Source organism: Drosophila nasuta, chromosome 2L (assembly GCF_023558535.2).
Source record: "Drosophila nasuta strain 15112-1781.00 chromosome 2L, ASM2355853v1, whole genome shotgun sequence".
Lineage (NCBI taxonomy): Eukaryota > Metazoa > Arthropoda > Insecta > Diptera > Drosophilidae > Drosophila > Drosophila nasuta.
Window position 1 is genome coordinate 10,231,097 of NC_083455.1, and position 20,798 is coordinate 10,251,894.

At 39.3% G+C, this 20,798-nt stretch overlaps 3 protein-coding genes across 3 annotated transcripts; 2 read left to right on the plus strand and 1 right to left on the minus strand.

Moving 5' to 3' along the window:
- Positions 1–9: 9 nt before the first annotated feature.
- LOC132783746 (probable ribosome production factor 1) lies at positions 10–1,408 on the plus strand. The gene has a single exon (XM_060789102.1). It carries the CDS (start codon positions 97–99, stop codon positions 1,306–1,308), a length of 1,212 nt encoding a protein of 403 aa, XP_060645085.1. The 5' UTR covers positions 10–96; the 3' UTR covers positions 1,309–1,408.
- Positions 1,409–1,872: 464 nt separating this feature from the next.
- Positions 1,873–3,406, minus strand: LOC132783748 (peroxisomal biogenesis factor 19). Its single transcript, XM_060789104.1, has 5 exons — positions 3,251–3,406; positions 3,052–3,169; positions 2,668–2,971; positions 2,443–2,606; positions 1,873–2,350 (listed from the first exon to the last, which is right to left on the minus strand). The coding sequence occupies exons 1-5, from the start codon at positions 3,303–3,305 to the stop codon at positions 2,110–2,112; spliced, it is 882 nt and encodes a 293-aa protein (XP_060645087.1). The 5' UTR covers positions 3,306–3,406; the 3' UTR covers positions 1,873–2,109.
- Positions 3,407–13,920: 10,514 nt separating this feature from the next.
- Positions 13,921–16,406, plus strand: LOC132783745 (segmentation protein paired). Its single transcript, XM_060789101.1, has 2 exons — positions 13,921–14,268; positions 14,464–16,406. Exons 1-2 carry the CDS (start codon positions 14,202–14,204, stop codon positions 16,203–16,205), a joined length of 1,809 nt encoding a protein of 602 aa, XP_060645084.1. The 5' UTR covers positions 13,921–14,201; the 3' UTR covers positions 16,206–16,406.
- The last annotated feature ends 4,392 nt before the right edge of the window (positions 16,407–20,798 follow it).

Here is a 20,798-nt window from a genome sequence, read left to right on the forward strand (position 1 = left end):
GTGTGACTGTCAACTTTTAGACAAGAAGAAGCACGTCAACACGTGCCGCTTACTTTGAGTTGTGTTACACAGTTTTTACTTCATATTTGTAAAAAAATGGGAAAAATTAAGCGAAAAGCGCAACCGGTACCTGTGGAGGAGGACTCAGACAGCGACTCCAGTTTCGCAGAGGAGGAGCTGAGCGAAAAGGAGGTGGGACCTGTCACAGATAGCAGCGATGACAGTGACTTGGAAACGGAGCCTAAGAAAAAGTCAAGCGACACAACTGCAGATGCTGATGCTTCAGGTGATGATGATGATGCTGCCGAGGATGATGAAGAAGTTGACGACGACGAGGAAGACGATGATGATGACGACGATGACGAGGACGGTGATGGAGAAGATGACAAGAAGAAAGCCCGCTTACCTGTGCTGAATCCTTTAAGCCTGATGAAGAACAAAGAGCAGCGCATGGCGCTTTTCCGCAAAATGAAAAAGGAGAAGCACAAGAAAAAGATGCAGGAACGCCGGGCTCGCCGCAAGGCTGGTTTGCCTGCTAATCCAGGTCACACCATTGAAAGCTTACGTGAAAAGGATCAAACAGACGTCAACAATCTGAACGATTCGGATAATGAGGAGCTGCAAAAGGAGTTGGAAATCGACGATTTCAGCACATATTTTGAACGCGTCTATGAGCCAAAGGTGCTCATCACATTCGCCGACAATCCTGTGACTAAGACGCGTAAATTTGGGCTGGAATTGTCACGTATTTTTCCCAATGCGCTAGTGAAGATTCGCAACAAAGCGTCGGTGAAACGCATTTGCAAGAGTGCTGAGCGGGAAAAGTTCACAGATGTGGTCATTATCAATGAGGATCGACGTAAACCCAATGGATTGTTGGTCATACATTTGCCCAATGGACCCACGGCGCATTTCAAACTATCCAACGTCAAGTTGACAACGGACATTAAGCGTGATCACAAGGAGATAACTAAGCATCGCCCCGAGGTGATACTCACGAACTTTACGACACGCTTGGGCCTCACTGTGGGACGCATGATGGGCGCGTTGTTCCATCACGATCCAGAGTTTCGTGGGCGTCGTGCGGTCACCTTTCACAATCAGAGAGATTACATCTTCTTTCGCCATCATCGCTATGAGTTTAACAAGGAGGGTAAACGAGTGAAGCTCCGCGAACTGGGACCGCGATTCACGCTTAAGTTGCGCTCGCTGCAGGAGGGTACATTTGATAGCAAGACTGGCGACTACACTTGGATCATTAGCAACAAGCGACATGCCATGGAGTCGAGACGTCGCTTCTTCCTCTAGTTTAAAAAATTAAGAAACGAATGCCTTTCATTATTGAAATGTGTTTGATATATTTTATTTCCTAGAGCATATAAATAAAATAAAATAAGGGTAAAAAAAATATATTGTTTTTTTTTGTTTAAAGTACTTTACCATACAACTTGTTGTAACCAGATTGTTTATTCCTTCAGCATGGAAGCTAATTTTACGGCATCAATAGAATCGTAGCTCCTTCTTCTAGTTTAAAGCATAAGGAAAGAATGCCTTTCAATGTTGAAATGTGTTTCATATGTTTTATTTAATAACATGTAAATAAAAAAAGGGTAATAGAAACAACTCTTGTTGCTTACAACCTTCGCTTGCTACGCATAATTGAATTGGTGGCATCCACAAGTTTGTGTCGAAGTCTTCACTTCATTATTTAGTTTACAAGTTTCAGAAACGAATGTCTTTCGTTTATGAATAAAATTTAATTAAAAAAAAGTAATAAAAAAAGCAACATTTCATGTGATTGTCACATATAATTGAATTGGTATCCAGAAATTCTTTCTCCATTCTACAAACGAATGACTTTCTCTGTTGAAATGTGTTTCAATATAATTTTATTGCGTAGATCATATAAATAAAAAGAAATAATAAGTATAATAAAAACAACTCGTTTGTTTAGAACCTTTCACTTGTAGCATATCCACCACTTGATGTCGAAATCATAAATGTTTACGTAGTAAATTATTCAAATTGACTTATGCTAAATGTGCAACATACAACGAGGGACACGACGGGACATTTTGGCACTCCCACTAGGAACGACGTTTGACCAATTTACATAGTGGGACACTGAGGACTTGCCGGCAGACCAGCAGCTGCTGTTGGATCTCCAAAGGGCAAATCGCCCCCAGTTTCAGCCAGAATCTCAGCTGGTGGCTGGCCGTAGTCTTGCAGTTTGCGCATGTCATCGAGCACCACACGGAATTTCTCGCGCTTCACTGTAGGCGAATCGTCGGGTTTTTCGCTCTGCAAGTGTCCCTCAATCACCTTGTAAAGTTCCAGTTGTTTCTGGTATCTGCAGTTTGAATGAAAAAGTTAATGTAAACAAATGTGGTGTAAGGTGAGACGCGACAAATGGGGCGAGGTCTTTCTGCATATTTTACACACCTTTCTTTGTCCTCTGCTGAGAGTGTGGCGTCGTTCTCCTCCAAATACTTGGGATACTTCTCCAGTAACTCCTTAATGCTGGGCAGCAGGATCTCCGCCGAGAGAAGGCTCTGCATCATGCCCTCCATGAATGGCAAGAATGAATTGCCATCCGCATCAGCAGCCTACAACCAAATTTTGAATGTTATTTCATTTCAAATAGTTGAACTTTGCTAAGCTACTCACGCCATCCAAATTCAAGGAACTGAACATGCTGGCAATGTCGTTTTCACCAGCCGGCGCCTCCAGATTCTCAGTGCCCTCTTGCAGACCCTTCAGCGCCTGCGAAATGCTGTCTGAATACTTAGACACCTCTTCATCATTCGCAGAGTTCTCCCCGCTCAATGTCATCGCAGCTGCTTCGGCCATTTTCTTGAATCCGGCCATGAATTGATCGGGATCTTGTGGCAGTGGTGGTATATCACCGCTGGGCGTGTCTGGGCCACCGAACAATGTGTTCATACGCTCCGCCAAGATTTTCGCTTGTTCACTGTTTAACAAAAGTTCCAAAGTTCAAAGTGATAAAATAGTGCAAGCAAAAATCGATGTAATGTAACAATGATTGCTTACACGAAAAATGCATCTGGATCTGGGGCGCCATCGGTCACTTCACCTGCAGTGGCGGCATCTGTCGTCGAGGAAGGTCCCTTGTCCCCACTCTTTGTTTTGTCGAAATCCTGCAGAGCACCTGCAACACACAGCACGAGTGTATTTCTTTTATTATATAAGTTTCGGTGGCGCAACGTTATGCTAATTAGGTGTTACTCACTGTCTAGCAAATCGTTGAGATCATCGGCGTCTCCGTTCGGCTTTTTCTCAGACATTTTGTTTAAAATTTATAAATGAAATGATTTAATTACAGCAAAAACTATGTAACACCTCCTGCTCTTTATTGAAACTGAATGAGTGGGGCTGTGTATGTGCGTGCCGAGTTGATATACTAGTTTTAGTACATCGCAGCAGTGAGACCGTAATCTGCAGGGGAGTATATGTTTGTTGGTATTAAAATACTGCTAAAAGAAAATATGAATATGCAATTTGTCGTGTCGTTATTATAATAGTAGTCTGATCAGAATAGAAAATGTTAATATAATTACTCGATTTTTTAATGCATTTTGGAAATATACTAATATTAATACGACAGGTTCATAGATGCTCCGTATTTTTATCCATATATTTCTTCGAAAGTGTTCCAATACAAGATGAATTGGACCAATATGAATGATAGTTTTTAGTTAGTTAGTTTGTATGTGTTTTTAAAATATGTTGAGCGAATTAAAAAAATCTATAGTTGAAGAGCATTTTAATCCTAAATGTTGCTTATTCATATATAAAAAAATAGCTACTGCATGAATCAGAATACTTAAAATGTTAAAAATCTTCACTAGCTTGACTTGTAGTTAAAAATTTTTGTTCTGTTGTGTTTTGTTTTGTTGTGTTTTTCGAAATTATTTAAAATATTTAGTTTCTGATGCTCAAATCTTCTCTTGATTTCTGCTTCAAAAGATACATGTAAAAAATAATCGAATGCTAAATGTTCACTCTTATCTTAAAAAGAAGAAATTTTAGAATCGTTAATGTTAAGGGTTAGAAAAAATAAATATTTAATATAGAAGTTATATTAATAAATTATTATAAAATAATTCTTAATATTAAATCGGTATAATAAAATGATACTTCCCCTAATAGTAAATTAAAGGAAATGTATTTATTTAGTTTAATTGCCTTTCAGAAAACTATGCAGTCAATTGTAGAAAATCAGAGGTGATGAAAATTGAAACAATCCAAGGACATTAGGCGAAGATTATCTAAAATAATCACCCAAAATATTTATGGTTATTCTGCGAAACACAAACACTACACCACACCACACCAAATCGCGCTAAGGTCATGCACCTTGCTGTGCCGACATGAAGATCGGCGACCAAAACTGCGACCAAAACTTAAACCGCACATACTACGGCGAAGATATAGCTGTTAGCTGTGAGGGGCTGTCGATAGATGCGAGACAAATTCCGAAACCAGAACGATACACCCAAGTACTCTACACATGGATTTCGGTAGGGAGTCTTTTGCAACTGCAACTGCAACTAAGATTGCCGCCTCTCAAGGTCAACATTGATATAGAGAAGAGGAACCCTGCGATGTTTTTCAAGTCCTTAACGCAATCTCATATGGTTGGTTTTTGGTTATTTGGACGTTTTCTGCTTTAACCGCACCGTTTACCATTTACCAGAGAGCAAGACGAATTCAAATTCTCGACTTCTCATTCGGCACGCCGTGTTTGTGGTAAGTTTTTGGGGGCGTTCTCTTTCAGGGTGGATGTATAGTGCTATATTCTATGAATATACTGCTGCGTGGGCGGAGTCTTGCTGGAAATAATGCGTAATTTACTGTATTAGCTGTTCTCCTTTATTTGTTAATGTGACTTCAACTGTAAATGTGGTTCGCATACAAATTTGAATATTGTCAAGAAAACAGAATTAAAAAAATAAAATAATACAACTTAGATTAAAATCATTTAAATAGACATACAAGTTGTGATTATTAGCTATTTGCATAATTTTTTTGTTCCACATTCTATGCAAGGATTATCTACATTTATTACTTTTATTTTCGGTTTTTTGCTTTATTAGGTTTTTTTTTAATTTTTGATCCCCTTAAATTTTAAATGAAAGTCTAAGAGGTAAATTTAATAATAATAATTTAGGAAGTCACTATTTAACTTACCTTACTACATTTTTGTTTAAAAAATTTATGACTATATTATAAGTGGTAGTAAATATCCAAAGTGCTCATTTAATATGAAAACTAATTCCTGAGAAACTCACAGAAAATTTGTCAATGTGTTACAGTTTTTCTTGGTTGATTTTCTCTCAACCAATAAAAATATTTTCTTTGACTAAGTCAAAAATCAAAGTGTTCGCTTTTCAAGGAACTTAAACGGGCCAAGTCAAGAAGTCAAAACAAAAAGTCGAAAACGTAAAAACCCTTTTGCCAAACAATGTTTGTTCGTATAAATAGAACTCGCTCTTTTTTGACACAATTTTTAAATGAACTCGAGTCCTTGTCATAAACAGTTTATTTTGATATAATCGGCTGCGAGAAGTGAAATTTATTGTAGAAAAGCAAAACATACCTGGACCAGCATAGCGCACGCAAATTTTCTTGAGAAGCATAAAACAGAACGGAACAGAACCATGTGCAGGCAAGAGAACCCACAGAGTCTCTCTGCCAGGACGTCATAAAATTCTAGCTCATCCTCACTGGCGTTTCTCTCTTCTCTTCTCTTCGCTGTGCTGTGCTGTACTGTGTGTGTTGTGTGTTTTTGGGAAACTTTGTTGTGGAACATTGCCATCCATCCATATATCATTGGGATGAGAATACTGCGATTTCACGGTCACTGATCGTCCCGAACAACTTTTTCGAAAGGCCCTTTTCAGCGATGATCAACCACGTTATGTATACATCCTTCCAGCGAAGCGGAAGAGGACAGCTCATTTTTACAGCCTTCGCGCTATCGATCAGTTCCATAATGGACTAGCGATTGTTCCCCGCGAATGTGCAATGATTGTGGTTTTATAGGCCCACCATTCAAGCCATACAAGTCCAAATTACTGCGTGTGCCAAGTGTAGGGATTGCTTTCTTTCAAATAAATATGATTTAAAAATTTAGAAATTACTCTTTAAAAAGATACGTAAATTCATAAAATTCTTACTTTCGTATTAATTTTTTAAATCAAATACTAAAATTGGTGAACTATTCACTTTGCTTTCTTTAAAAACTCAGAAATTACTCTTCGAATTAAATAAATTAATAAATTCCTCATTTTCGAGTTAATTAAATCAAAAAACTGAAATTGATAAAGCATTCACTTTCCTTAATAAATGATATAAACATTGACTAAATACTTATTAAAACTTCCATTAATTCTTTATTTTATAAAATTATCATCAATATTAACTTTCTTTCACATGTGAAAATAAGTATTACAAATTCCAAATCCAAAACTGAAGCAAGATTTTGTTTTGTATTTTATTATTTTTTAATTCTGAATCGGAACCGTAAAATAAAGTCCAGTTTTCAGAAAAAATAACTTCCGGGTTCATAGTTTTCATTAAATGTTATAGCTTACAATAAGTAGTAATTGATAACCTTAGTTTTTATAGCTAAAAAAAACAAATACATATGTATTAAAAATTCTTAATTGAGTTTTGAGAAATTGTCAATACTTCATTTTTATTATAATCTAATTCTATTGTTTTGGTGGCTGCAGCTTAGTTTATTTTTCTATTTCCTATTTTATTTAAATACTTGTAGAATCAAATAATATTTTTATTTTTTTTAATATTATTTATAATTTGTGCCTGGTAAGGATCGTGCCTGCAATCTCCTTTGATAGGCGGCCGTGTCAATTGCGATTAAAACACTTGCGATTGCAGCATTTCCTGGAAAACAGCGACAGTAGTTTTCTTTTGAAATCAACCAACTGTTGCCCCTCCCCAATCACCATCCCCATCTCCATCTCCAACTCCCTGATGGCGATGAAGCAACGCCTTGTGAGTTTTTCACGCCATCAAAGCGCTTTGCGCTTAACGCTCAACGCAACGTCAACGCATGCAAATGAGGCCTTGCGTCTGTCTCAGAGTTGGGAGGGTTCTCAGTTCTAAGTTCCCAATTCCAGACAGCATGCTGCTGTTGCATCCTCCATTCCCCCTCTCATAATGTGGGTCGCCGACGTCGCAATGTTCTGAATGATTAAGCGGAAATTAAGTGTATGTGTGTGTTTGCATTATTTGCAGCCGTCCAATTGGTTACGGTAACTTCTTTTTAATGCTTGTGGGCTGGGCTTTTTGTCAGGCTATCAATTTGAATTGTCAATGTTGTACTTTCAATTGCGGCAGCCATTTATTCTGAGACATTTTCGTAGTGCAATGCAATAAGTTCAAATCGATATCGAACGCAAGCTGCGATTACACTTGCGCCATCGATAACACAGTCGCCATCACGTAACGCATAACGTAAGCTTCACTACGCTTGACGTTAATTGAGTATCGATATCATTTGAGCATTCGTAATGCATCTTCAAAACGCAGCCACACGGCTTTGATTAATGAAGGTGATTGAATAATATTATTTAAATTCGCATACATCCGATACGAAGCGTTGCTAATGTTAAAACGCCGGCAAAGATTGACCTAAGCGCCCCTTCTCCTCTCTTTCTCTTTCCCGTGAATGTGAGAAAAACGCCACCTACTTTTTGATCTGAGCTGCTCTTGGACAAAGTCGTTGTCCAGTACATCAATAGAGTCAAGCTGATGGTGAGGTTGTGGTTATGGCTGTGCCTGTTGTTGATGATGAATAGCTGTTGATCGGTCGATCAGAGCAATAGCAATTACAAATCATACTACAATATATACAAGCGAAGGGGCAACAGGTTGTGCTGCTTGTTTGTTGTTTGGCAGTCTCAGGAAAACAAATTAATCTTGTTGCCACTGACAGAAAAGATCGTTGGTCGCTCGCTTGCTCTTTTGCCTCACTTGCTCACTTGGCAGCAGCCCCTTTCCACTGGCACTTTTCCATTTGGCTTGCAGCATGTTTGATGATGCTCCCTGCCCTGCGGGGTGAAGCGTGAACGACCTGTGACGTTCCCTCTCCAGATGTTTGATTTCGCCCTGATGTTGTTGCTCTTGTTGCTGCCGCTTTGGCTGTGACTGTGGCTGTTGCTGTGACTGTGGCTGTTGTTGCATTGTGGACCCGTTTGCGCCTACCTTGCGCCTTCTGTTTAATGATCAATTTGTTGGCCTCTGATCGTACCGACAGCGCTTACGCTTAGCAGTCACCACTCCACTCGATTGCCATCTTCAGCTAATGACTTTTGTAAAAGTGGGTGTATGTGGCAGCAGCTCCTTCTGCCTCCTGCTGCCTGTCTCCTGTCTCCTGCCTCCCTAACTCTCTTTTGCTCCTCAATACATTTCATATGGTAGAAGTGTATTATAATTTTTGTGTTAAGTTGACTTTCTATATAAACAATATAATAACTCTAAGCATCAATTTTGTAGGCCAACATATGTATAAAATTTGTATTAATTTTCGATTTTCCCTGTATATAAATAACTAAATTTTAGTAAGTATGGAAACTTAGACTATAAAATGCTGATAATTCTACTACTCATAATTGTATTTTATAATTTTGTTTCCGATTCTTTGAGTACAATTTTAAAATAAGCATATTATAAAAGCAATCTGACAGTTTCATAACGATCGCTTACTAATCTCGATCATGCACTATTTTTAAATTAAAATAAAGGGTATATAAAAGAAAAATTTGTGAGTTATTTAAAAAACCATTTGAAGTTTAGTTACAAATTATAATAGAAATGAATATTTAAGATAAAATGTCTGAGTACTTCTTTACGATTACTCAATAGTCTTAAGCAAGAATTGTTTCTTAAAAGGAAAAAAGAAGAATTGTAGGTGGAACTAACAAGAACTTAGAGGTTATTTCTTTACCTAGTAATTTAATTGAAAAAAAAAAAACATTTTGAAGTGGTTCTTATTTAATGCTGCAGTTACTTTGCTTAAACTAATATTTTGGTAGTGTGTTACTTTAAGTCGTGCATACTCGACTGTAGCTTACTTGTTTTTTGTGCAAATGAAAAATGTGCAAATGAACAGCAATTTCGCCAGACAAAGCGTCGACTTTGACTTGGTAGTCATCGGGTCTGGTCTGGTCTGGTTGACTGGGCGTGTCGAAACGTGGCCATAGTTCCACTAACCGACACTCGGAGTTTTTGCGGCAAACCGTTGGATTATGCATTTGACATTGTGTGGGTAGAGATCTGGCCTTTCAATCGAAATATAAAATATGCTAATTTGCGGACAATGGAGTTCCGAGGAAGCCAGATCGTGACCCACAAACAACTAATGCCTTCAATTAGCCGAACTAAACACATGCCAAAAGGCAAAGGCAAGGGTTAATCGCGATTCGCCTTGCTGCTGATCGCAGCACGATGAGGAAGAGGAGGTGTTCACAGGAGGCTGCCACTTCGCCAGGGATCGGGAAAGCCCTCACGGATCTCGAGGGGCGTTAGCTGCGTTAAGCCGCATCTGAGCATCTAGAAGTCGACGACTTGGCTACCTGAGACGCCAGCCAGGTTTAACTCGTTGAGCTCGGCGGCCATGCAAAATCGTTTACAAATGTTGATCAATAAAACGTTGGACTGTAATGCGATTAGCCGCTATAATCGTGCCCACGACGTTGTTGTAGCTCAGCTCAACTTCTGCTCAAAGTTTTGCCCAAAATATTTGAAAAAGTCAACTGGCGATCTTCGCGAGGATCACTCGCTAAGCTGTTCGACATTTCCCTCTAATCTCGTCGTTTGTTTCTATTTGTTTGCATGCTTTAGCAAGGATTTCGTTTTACGATCGCCCCTTAAGTCTCCTGCTTTGCTCCTTGTCAGCATTGCTGGGAAAAAGGACAGACTCGCCTGCAACTGCAACTGTTGCTACTTTAAGTTGCCAACTGTCCGCTGCCCGGGGGGCAGCAACTGATTTTGCATACTGCCTCTCGTATTTACCAAAACTAACTGCGGATTAGACCAGAAGTCAATCTACGCCCGCTAACAGTGCAGAGTGTGTGATCTTTTTAAAACTACTTTATTTATTGCTGTACGGAATTTAAATAAGTTTTAACATATTTTGAATAAATACATTTATTTTGAATCACTACTTTTATTATATTACATTTATTCGAGTTTTTAGGGACTTAATTAATGAAGAAATATATGTTAATATTTTCAAGTAAAATACTCCAATACTTTTAACATATTTTTGAATTTTTACGCATGTAATTTATGTATATATTTTGAAGAAATATATGTTAATATTTTCAAGAACAATATACATCTACAATATTATGAGATCAACCAATCTTAATCAAATATGTAGGTTTTCTATTATTATATAAATGTATTTAATACCGTTACTGTTTTGTAATCTCCATTTAATTTTACAATTTAAAAAAATGTCAAGAATATTTAAAAGTCTAAAAGTTTTCACAATAATTGGTCATATTATTCATTTTAGCTGAGTCCGTAAAATTCGAATTATTTTCTGTTATGAAACTTTTTTTATGTGTGATTTATTTTCCTCCATATAAAAGATTTTTTCAGTCTTCTTACTGTAAAATTGTTGTCTACTAGAATAATGGCTAAATTATTTTCATGGTTATGGAGTCTATCGATATATTTCATACTAAATAAAATTACTAAATTATATAGATCACTTTAATTTTAAATTAATTTCAAACTATTTCTTATTTTATTTCAATGCTACCAATAAACTAAAAAATAAATTAAATTAAACAGTAGTTCATCAGCTTTTACTTTGTTTCAATCATTTTATTTTTTCAATAAACTAAATTTTGAAATAATTTTATTGCACTCAAATGTGAAGATTTCAGTATTTCATTATTTGATTTGAATTGCCTTGTTTCTATCTCTTCATATGAATTCGCAATGTATGATCAGTGTTTGCTCCACATGTGGTGCAATCACTGGAGACTCAGCTTGTTGTGTGGATTATATGGAAATTTGTTACACGGCAGCAAAGATCAGCGTGAACGAAAAACAATAGTCGATGTACAGAGCGACTGATAAAGACATTAGGAGAGGTCAAGAAAAGGAGCAGGGGTAAGGTTGGGTAGCGATGCAATCAAGGCCATTCCATAGAGACGACAACATTACGTTGGCCCAAATCGAATCGATTGCACGGGAGTGAAAGAGAGCGGTAGATGGAGAGAGAGAGAGAGAAGGAAAGAGAAGACTGTGATGGCAACTATGATTGTGAATTTGTGGAAAGCAAAGCGTGATGTAACCACGACTAACTTGATTAAGGATGCAACATAAACAGGTGTCAGGTGGAGAAGGTAAAGCTGTGGAAGGTAGAGGAAAAGAGAGAGAGAGGGAGGTAGAGAGTGAGAGAGGGAAAGAGGGAGTGAGTAGAGACTCCAATGCAATCGATTAAAGGACTATTTGTTTGCGCAGAATGAAGACGCACGCCTCGACTAAGACAGCGAGGTGGCATGCAACATTCTGTGGCAGGTAGGAAGCAGCAGAAACTTGCAAGAGAGTTGATATTCATTCATAGCGCCGTAGGTGGCATCATAAAAAGTCTTTTAGCACTCTTTATTCATCCGGGGCTTGGCTCTTCGTGGAAATTGTGACGACGTTGTTGCACCGTCACCGTCAGCGTCACCGTCATCGTCACCGTTTATGGCTTCGCTGTCTCCTACTGTGTTCAGTCTATAGAGATTTCAATTGCACTGTTTGCCGGACTTTGATGCCTGCCATCGTTGCCAGCGCATTGATAGCGCGAAATTAGCGTTATATGGCATTGCCTTTTCACTCCGCATTGTTCGCGCAAATCGAGAAATCAACGCGATTGAAGTTGCACTTCATTTGTCGCCTTATTGGTTATAAGGCGAGATCAAAGACATCGCGATTTCGATTGATTTCGATACCGATTCTTCTCAATCTGCTGCCAAGGTCATCTCTAATCTCAAGGTCAACGCTGTTGTCCCGCTAGGCGCAAATATTGCTGTTTTAGTTCTTTGGTACTCCCAACTCCCGTTGGGTTTGCTTTACCAAAATGCCAACGGGCAGCCGCACCGAGCAGTAGAAACCCAAGTCCTTTGTTGGCCTGCGGCCTCCGTTGTCCTTGCTTAGTCAGGATGCAGCATTTCGTCACGAACTCCTGATCTTCGATAGCAATTTCCGCGCTGGCGTTTAATGTTTGCAGCGGCATCATTAATTCCAACCTCTTGGCGCTCACAGTGGGTGCTTTCTACTCATATAGATTGGCTTTCTTTTCCACACATATTTCCCCTTCTTGCCTCTTGGCGGCTCTTTGTTTTCGTTGCGTGAAATTCGGCAATTAATCAAACTCACACGCTCGCTGACCCGACACACAACTCCGACTCCGTCTCCGTCTACGACTCTGACTCCACCTTCCACTTCAATTCCAACTCCACCACCATGAGATGACCGCGACAGCAGCGTCACATCAAATGCTTAAGCGTGACAAGGATATGATATGCCCACAAGAAAAGGGGATAATGAAAGTAGAGCGTTTGAAAATAACAGAAGGCATTTGAAATTAAATTAATAAATTCAAGTCAAATTTCTTACCCAAGTTTAAAATTTTACATTTTTTAAAATTTACTTAGGAAAAAAATGAAGTGAACCGAAGAATATCAGCAATTTAAAATGATAAATTTGAAAATATTCTTGAAGTTAAAGGTGGAAGATCTTCGGCTTGTTTAATTACAATATATTTATATAATAGATAGAAGTGGATATTTTATAATGATTAAAAATTTAATAAAAGTAAATATTTCTAATTAAAAAAACGGACATATTTTTGAAAGTATAAATTTTAAATTGACAAAATTTCTCCTGGTTGATGATAATAAAATTCTAAAAGAATATTACTTTTAAAAATAATAACAAAATAAATATTCTTAAAAATGTATGTATATATTGGTAAATCGAAGTGAGTTTTTAATGTTGGAAACATAGAAATGCAATCAAATAAATGTTAGTGTAATATTCTAGTCGAAATAAATTAAATTACTTAATTAAATACAAAACAATAAGAAGATTATTTTAAGTTTAAAATAGATATTTTGTTAAACTGCAGCAGAAGTTCTATAATAAAGCCGAATTATTATAAAACGACAATTGATTTAAGAATTCATTAATATCGAGGGATGCGGAATAACATAAAAGAGTATAACTAGCGATAAAGCTTAATAAATAAATTAAATTGCTAAAACATACCACATAATAAAGTATAACTTTCGATCTGCGCCTGGGCCTATGGTAACGGGACAACTGCACTGTCCATATCGAAGTACACTACAACTTATTCTTTGACTCTCCTACTGATTGATAATTTAGTACTAATGAGGTATCAATAAAGGATCTAATACGCTTGTAAAACAATTAATGCGTACTCGATTGCATTATGACTTGCATCTAATGTCCAATTCGATTAAGCAGCTGCAGAATTGGGTCAAAGGGACAAGGACTCGAGCTGCAAACTCCACAGTCAAGGTTATTTGGAGCCCTACGCTGCTGCCATTGGCCCACTGATGGCGCTCGTCAAAATGCCGCCCCCTAGTGAGAGAAGTCGGCACTGCCCAAGCGACTGCCAAGCGCTATGATCGCGCACAAGTGCGAACGAGAGGCAACTATGGCAAGTGCTGCGATTGGTCCGCGTGGTTGTTTACCTGCCGCAATGGCTGACATCTTGACTTGCTGTCGTCGCTGCTCTCGCTGTCGACGTCGCTGCTTCACAGAAAGGCAACGATCTTGGACGCTGCTGCACTGATGAAGTTAGTTAGACACAGACTGCGCAACGAGTCAGACATACAACTTCGTGGCCTCCGTTAACGTCTACGTCTCGTCTACAACTTTGTTCACATTTTTACGTCGCCTACGTTTTCGTCGCGCTCTGCAACTACAACGAATTGATTGCGAAAAATAAGAAGAAAAACAAATAAAATAACCGTTGTTTCGTTGGCTTATGAAACTGTAACAAAATACATTTCGCAATTCGATTTGGCTATCGATAACGATACCGATAGCGGTAGCGATAGCGAGTGAAGTGAGTTGTCGCCACATTTAATTTGGATTTGGGGAAGGCCGTGTGAACTATGACTGTAACCGCCTTTGCCGCCGCCATGCACAGACCCTTCTTCAATGGATACACAGCAATGCAAGGTAAGTGTCGACAAGACAAGGTTAACAACAACAACAACAACAACAACCTGAGCAATTAGTGTGCGACCTTCGACACGACGATCGACGTTTCCTCTTCCCGGGAAGTCAATTGTGCGAGGTGTCGTAAATCAAGTGGCACACGCTTCGCTTCTAGTTCCTTGCTAACTTTCTTTTTCCTATTCTCTCCTTTGCTAGATATGAACAGCGGCCAAGGACGCGTAAATCAGCTGGGCGGCGTCTTCATCAACGGTCGTCCACTGCCAAACAACATTCGACTGAAGATCGTCGAAATGGCCGCCGATGGCATTCGTCCTTGCGTCATCTCGCGTCAGTTGCGCGTCTCCCATGGCTGTGTCTCCAAGATCCTCAATCGCTATCAGGAGACGGGCTCCATACGCCCTGGAGTGATTGGTGGCTCCAAGCCACGCATTGCCACGCCCGAGATCGAGAGTCGAATTGAGGAGTACAAGCGCAGCAATCCGGGCATGTTCTCCTGGGAGATACGCGACAAACTGATCAGGGAGGGCATCTGTGATCGCAGCATGGTGCCTTCGGTGTCCGCCATCTCGCGCCTGGTGCGTGGCCGTGATGCGAACGGCAGCAGCGATAGCAATGACAATGATCATGATAATACCGGCGGCAAACTATCATCCAGCTCGTGCAGCTCCAATTCCGCACACAACCAACACAAACCCTCCGATGAGGATATTTCCGACTGCGAATCCGAGCCGGGCATCGCTCTCAAGCGCAAGCAACGTCGCTGCCGCACCACCTTCTCCGCCACACAACTGGAGGAGCTGGAACGCGCCTTTGAGCGCACCCAATACCCGGACATCTTTACGCGCGAGGAGCTGGCTCAACGCACCAATCTCACCGAGGCCCGCATCCAGGTGTGGTTTAGCAATCGTCGCGCTCGTCTCCGCAAGCAACACACCTCAGTGGCGGGCAGCAGCGTCGTGGCAGCTGCGGCACCAACTGTGGGAGGCAGCCAGAGCAGTCACAGCCTCAATCACAGCAGTGTGGCCAGCTCACATCAGTTGACCCCGCTGGCCATGATGCCCAGCATCGATGCAGTGTACCAGCATCATCAGTACGACTTCTACAGCAATCCAGCTCCCGTCGCAGGCAGCAGCAGCAGCAATCTCTCGCCGCCACCGTCGCATCATCATCATCAGTTCTACAATCCCGCTGCCAGCACCACCGCCAGCTACATCATGCCCAGCTCGGCGAGCAATTCCGCCGTCGCTCCCGAGCACTACGATGCCTCGCAATTGGGCGCCGTCTACAGCACTGCATCTGAGCCGCATCAGACAATGCCACGTAACGAGAGTCCCAACGAGTCCATCTGCTCCACCGGCTTCGGCCAGCTGCCGCCCACCCCCAACAGCTTGTCCGCTGTCGTCGTGGGTGCCTCAAGTGGCAACGAAGCAGCCACTTCCTCCTCCTCGCTGGTCAACGACAGCGATGATCTCTCGGCTGCTCTCAAAGTGGAGACAGCTGATCTGGTGGCCCAATCGCAGTCGCAGCTCTACACCAACTGGAGCGCTAGTCTGCGTCCCAATGCCCCACTATCACCTGAGGATTCCCTCAATTCGACCAGCTCGACGAGCAATGCACTGGAGGTGACAGTTCCCAGCTCGGCAGCAACTGCCGCTCACCAGATGTTCCATCATGCCTATCAGCATCCAGCGGGTCAATATGCCCCATATGCACCATCGTCAACGCATCCCCATGCTCCGCATCCCCATCATCCGCATGCCCCGCATCCGCATGCACATGCGCAGTATGCCACACCGCATTATCCTGCCACCAGCTCGTCGCACTTCATGCCGCAGAACTTCAATGCAGCCGCCGCCGCAGCCGCCGCTTTCTCCTCGCCCTCGAAGATGAATTACACAGCGATGCCGCCACAGCCGTTCTATCACTCCTGGTACTAGACAACGCCGGAATATCACCTCTCTAATCTCGCCAAAGAATCATGTTACACTATGCTAGCACCAAGTCTCGAGTGGTTCTACAAGCTATATGTAGTTATATCCTTAGTTGTAAGAGCATTTAGCCTATTCCTGAGTACTACTTTGGAGAGTACATCTGTATATAGTGTCTATAAGTTGCAAATAAATATATTATAATTTATATATACATCTGCAGAAATGTTAATTTATGAAGAAAGAAAAGGTGGATTGATCAACCTTCACGAATGTATCTTTAAGTTGTATCTTTAAGGTATTAATTTATGAAGAAAGAAAAAAGTGGATTGATCTTTCTACCTTCAAGAATGTATCTTTAAGTTGAAAATAAATACAATGATAATTTATATAAATAAAAGTCTATATAAAGATAGATTTCTGAATTTGCCAGGACATCATCTATAAGTATATATCCCAATTTATAGCAATTCATTTAACTCAACTGCAATTCGTATAAAACTCTATTTAGTTTCTTGAAAGTTACAACTAAATATATGCTAATTTATACTGGAAGAGCAGACGCTTCTATCCAGCTCCTGGAACTGCCAGGACATGCTGTGCTCATTCAGTAGCCTTGCAGGACCTTGACACGCTTCTGTTGCCAGCAGGATTCCGGAAAATCTCGTTGCGAGCCATTAGAGACCTTAAGTAGCGAACGCATCCCGCATTCCGCATTTCGTGTTCCGAGTTTTGGCACAAGATTTCAACAAACTCAACGGGACATAAGGACTCGAGGACGCCATGCTGTGAGTAAGCAAAACTCCAAAAACTAAAAACACAAAAATAAAACTGAGAAATAGAAATCTTCCATTGCGGAAGTTGGCAATACATTTGGCTCTAAATGAGAACTCTAGTTGCAGTCGTCATCATTAAAAGTGGCTCAAACTCCAACCAAGGTGTTAATTGCCCATCAATTCTATCGAATTGAGTAATTGCCCCTAAGCATTTACCTCAAATTCACACCTCTCTCTCTCCGCTCTGCTCTGCTCTCCGCTCTGTTCTGCTCTGAACCCAAAATCTAAATCTTTTCTACGTGTGCAACAAGTGGCAATTAATGAAGTCATACTTCAACAGACATCGCTCATCCCCAGACAATCCCTTGGTCCTTGATCCTCTCAGTTTTCTGTTTGTATCTCTGTGTTATTATTTTAATCTAGTTTTTCCTACAATATTTGTGCAGACCAAAAGTAAATATTGACTTTGAAATCGACTTAGGATCGCAGTTCCAGGTAGAGTGCAAAAATTGTTTGCCAAAAATCCGACTGCAAATTGCGACAACCGAATCTCATTTGGTACTAAAGATTTCTATCAATCTCTTGGCAGTTTTGTTATTTTTCTTCCATTCGATGAAATTGTATTTTTACCTTGTTGTTGAGTTTCTTGCTATCTCATGGCTAAATAGTTGGACTTTTCTTTCGTTCGTTTTAGGTTAGCCCAATTTTGAAGCTTGTCTAATGCCAATTTAATAGCACCCAACGATTTCACTGGGCTTTGGCTCCAGCCAAGCTAATAATGCAATAAACTCAATAAACTTTAATTAAAATTTGATTCATCAACCCCGATCCCAACTCCGATCCCCATTCGACCCTAGAGAAGCACGGTAGCTGAGAAAGCTCCGCTCGACAAATGTTTTTGTAAATGCCACAAATCCAAAATATTACGCATTAATTTTCGGTAGCGATAAAGAATTACAACTCAAGTCTTTGCTTTGACTGTGTTACAAGTATTTCTTGGACTTGAACCTTTACTTTGTCAGACTAATGAACTTTTTGTAGCCGCTCTATTTGTACCCCAATCTTGTCCAGCTGCAGCAGCAGCAGCAAGAGCAGATCATGGGCGGAGGCTACTTGCTTCACCGTCTTGATTAATGAACCGACAATGTGTTGAACCGACAAAGCTACGAAAATTGTAATTTAACATATGAGTAGCTGCCACAGCAGCAACCACAGCAACAGCGACAGCAACAACCACAGCAGCAGATGAGCCACAGATTTAATTTAATTTTATATACCCTAACAGACAATTCGAGTTTGGTCAATATGAGCCAAGATTATATGACGCTTTTTTAAGGAAGTTAGAAAATACAATTCTTCCAATTCCAAAATATTTTAATTTAAGAAAGATTAAAAAAAAAACGCTTTTAGTTTAATTTATTTAAATGAGTTAACTTTTTATTCTTTTGTAATTATATATTCATTCTAATTTAGTTTTTAATTTTAAAAATTGAATAATAAAACAATAAAATTAGTGGTCTTCAACAATTAAAATCATTAATCAAGTTAATTTTTTTTTGAGTTTTATTTTGAAACACAATATTTTTTCTAGAATTTTCAGAAAGGTTGTATGATATGGACAATTTGTTTCGATGAATTTAGTGTTTACAAGGAAATGGTCCGTTAATAACTTTTCTGAATAGTTTATACATCAAAATAAACAAACACTATTTAAATATTTTTTTTAGATAAATTCAGTTTTTAATATTGAAATTTAAAAAAGTTATTTTAATTTGTTTTTGTTTTATTAAATCTCATTAACAAATTAACTTCTTACATTCATTTAAAACATTTTAGTCTTCAAAAAAAAATGGCAGTTTCTACTACATATGTTATTGCCAAAAAATAGTTTCCATATTTGAATTTCTTGTTAGTGTATTAAATGTTCGATAAGCCACATCAGTCGTGTCTCTATCAAATATCTGCCTTTTTGTTTAGCCATTATTATAAATGACTTTTGCCGTAAGTCGAGTCTGTTGTACCTGTTGCAATGCTGCCCCTGATCATGGTCCAATTATAATCGTATTTTGCATTTTATAGACTCGTAAAGACGGTGTCAGGTATATCAGGCGGTGCCTGAGGCATAAGAAGCGCAAAACCTCAAAATATTTACAGGGTTCTGGCGGCAGACAAGCCTCCTAAATGAGCTGTGGATTGTCCCAAAATAAACTGCGCGAATTCGAATGCGAATTTCAGTTCCAAGAGACGAAATCGCTGGGTTGCGAAAGGATTTAGCGAGCACTACAAAGCCAAAGAGAGGGAGAGAGAAAGGTTGTGGGTGTAAGAGAGAGACAACATAAACACAGCTCGAGGATTAGGCAGATTCGGAAATAATCCTTTGCTGCCAGGAAGCGCGCAGGGCCAGGGAAAAGGTGAAAGGTTTCCCTCACTCATTTACGATGCACCATAAACTTTTATTTGCTGTCATTCTGTGTTTCTGTTTCTCTTTCTCTGTTTCCAGTCGAAGCGCATGCGCAGCTCTCAAGTCCGAACACAAACCCCTTTCCAAGCAAGAGTTAAGAACGGGAAAGGCTTAGCTTTTCAGCTCGTTCCATTTCCCAACCTCTTCTTCATTCCTTTTTCTGTGCTCGCTACGAAGTGAAGTCAAAGTCAGGTAGACAGGATCAGTGAGCGAGCACAATGAGGACACTCGGACTCTTCACGTCTATGTCGAACGGGCCGATAATCCTTGCTAATGAGGTGTTTGCTTCAACAGGCTGCAGGAGAAAGTCTCTAAGTCAAGGATCATCAAGGATAATGTGCATAGATCTTAGCTCTATTTATGCTCAATGAACTAGTTGAGCAACTTAAACTCTTGCTCTCTTACTTTATTGCGCTGTGAAAATTTTTGAATATCTTTGAATATTTATGATATGATTTAGTTAGATCGATTTTTAAAGATTTAGTGGAATATAGCTAAAATTTTGTATTATGATTAAGAATTATTTAGCGATTAATAGAATAATTTTTCATGAGGCGTCAAAAGATAAAAATTTTTTTTTATTATGATATTTATAAAATTATTTGTATAACTCTCGAAATGCTGTTGAAAACAAAACAATTATTGATAATAAAAAAAAAAAGATAATGCCGAATTTAAATTTCTTTTTTTATGTTGCAAATATGTAAATATTTATTGGGAAAGGCATATTTAAAATTAAAAATAAAAAAAATATATATATCAGACTTTTGTTTTTATTTGATCTCTAAAAATCAAAGAAATCTTCAATGCAACTGGTAAGTAAGGTAAGTATTTAATTTAATAAAAAAAGGGTAGGTATTGAAAATTGGTCGAAAATCTAAAAATGAACTGTATATCGGTCACTTAAAAGATGATCGCGATGTTCTTTGGCGCAAGGTTGTTTCTCTTGGAGTTTAGCCAAGTGTTTAATACTTATATGAGATCTATATTCTTAAATGCAGATCAATAGACCTATAATGTGCAGAAACGATGTCCTTTTAAATTTCGAAAGGATATGGCTGAACTGTAACTAATTTTATTCAATAACTGCTTCTTAATCTGCACAAAATGAACTATTTTGAATAGAATCAGTTTAATATTTGTTTAAAAGCGTTACAGAGCTTTACTCCAGTTGCAATTAATTTTAACGTTTTAATCGTTATTGTTGTTATCATCAATGACATTTTTTATGTTTATTGCCGTTACGAAGGGCTAAATACTACGAAATTATCGAGTCAAACACCAGGCGAACAGAGATCAGCAGTAAGCAGCAGAACAGAAAGTCACTTGTAATTGGAGAGTTTTGTCTCCCGCTCTTGGGATCCA

Bases quoted from the DNA above. Each gene is read 5' to 3' on its own strand.
- LOC132783746 (XM_060789102.1), top strand. From the start codon at position 97: ATGGGAAAAATTAAGCGAAAAGCGCAACCGGTACCTGTGGAGGAGGAC.
- LOC132783748 (XM_060789104.1), bottom strand. From the start codon at position 3,305: ATGTCTGAGAAAAAGCCGAACGGAGACGCCGATGATCTCAACGATTTG. The intron at 2,972-3,051 runs GTAAGCAATCAT...TTTGTTAAACAG, and splicing joins GATCCAGATGCATTTTTCGT to TGAACAAGCGAAAATCTTGG. The intron at 2,351-2,442 runs GTGTGTAAAATA...TTCAAACTGCAG, and splicing joins TCAGCAGAGGACAAAGAAAG to ATACCAGAAACAACTGGAAC.
- LOC132783745 (XM_060789101.1), top strand. From the start codon at position 14,202: ATGACTGTAACCGCCTTTGCCGCCGCCATGCACAGACCCTTCTTCAAT. The intron at 14,269-14,463 runs GTAAGTGTCGAC...CTCCTTTGCTAG, and splicing joins TGGATACACAGCAATGCAAG to ATATGAACAGCGGCCAAGGA.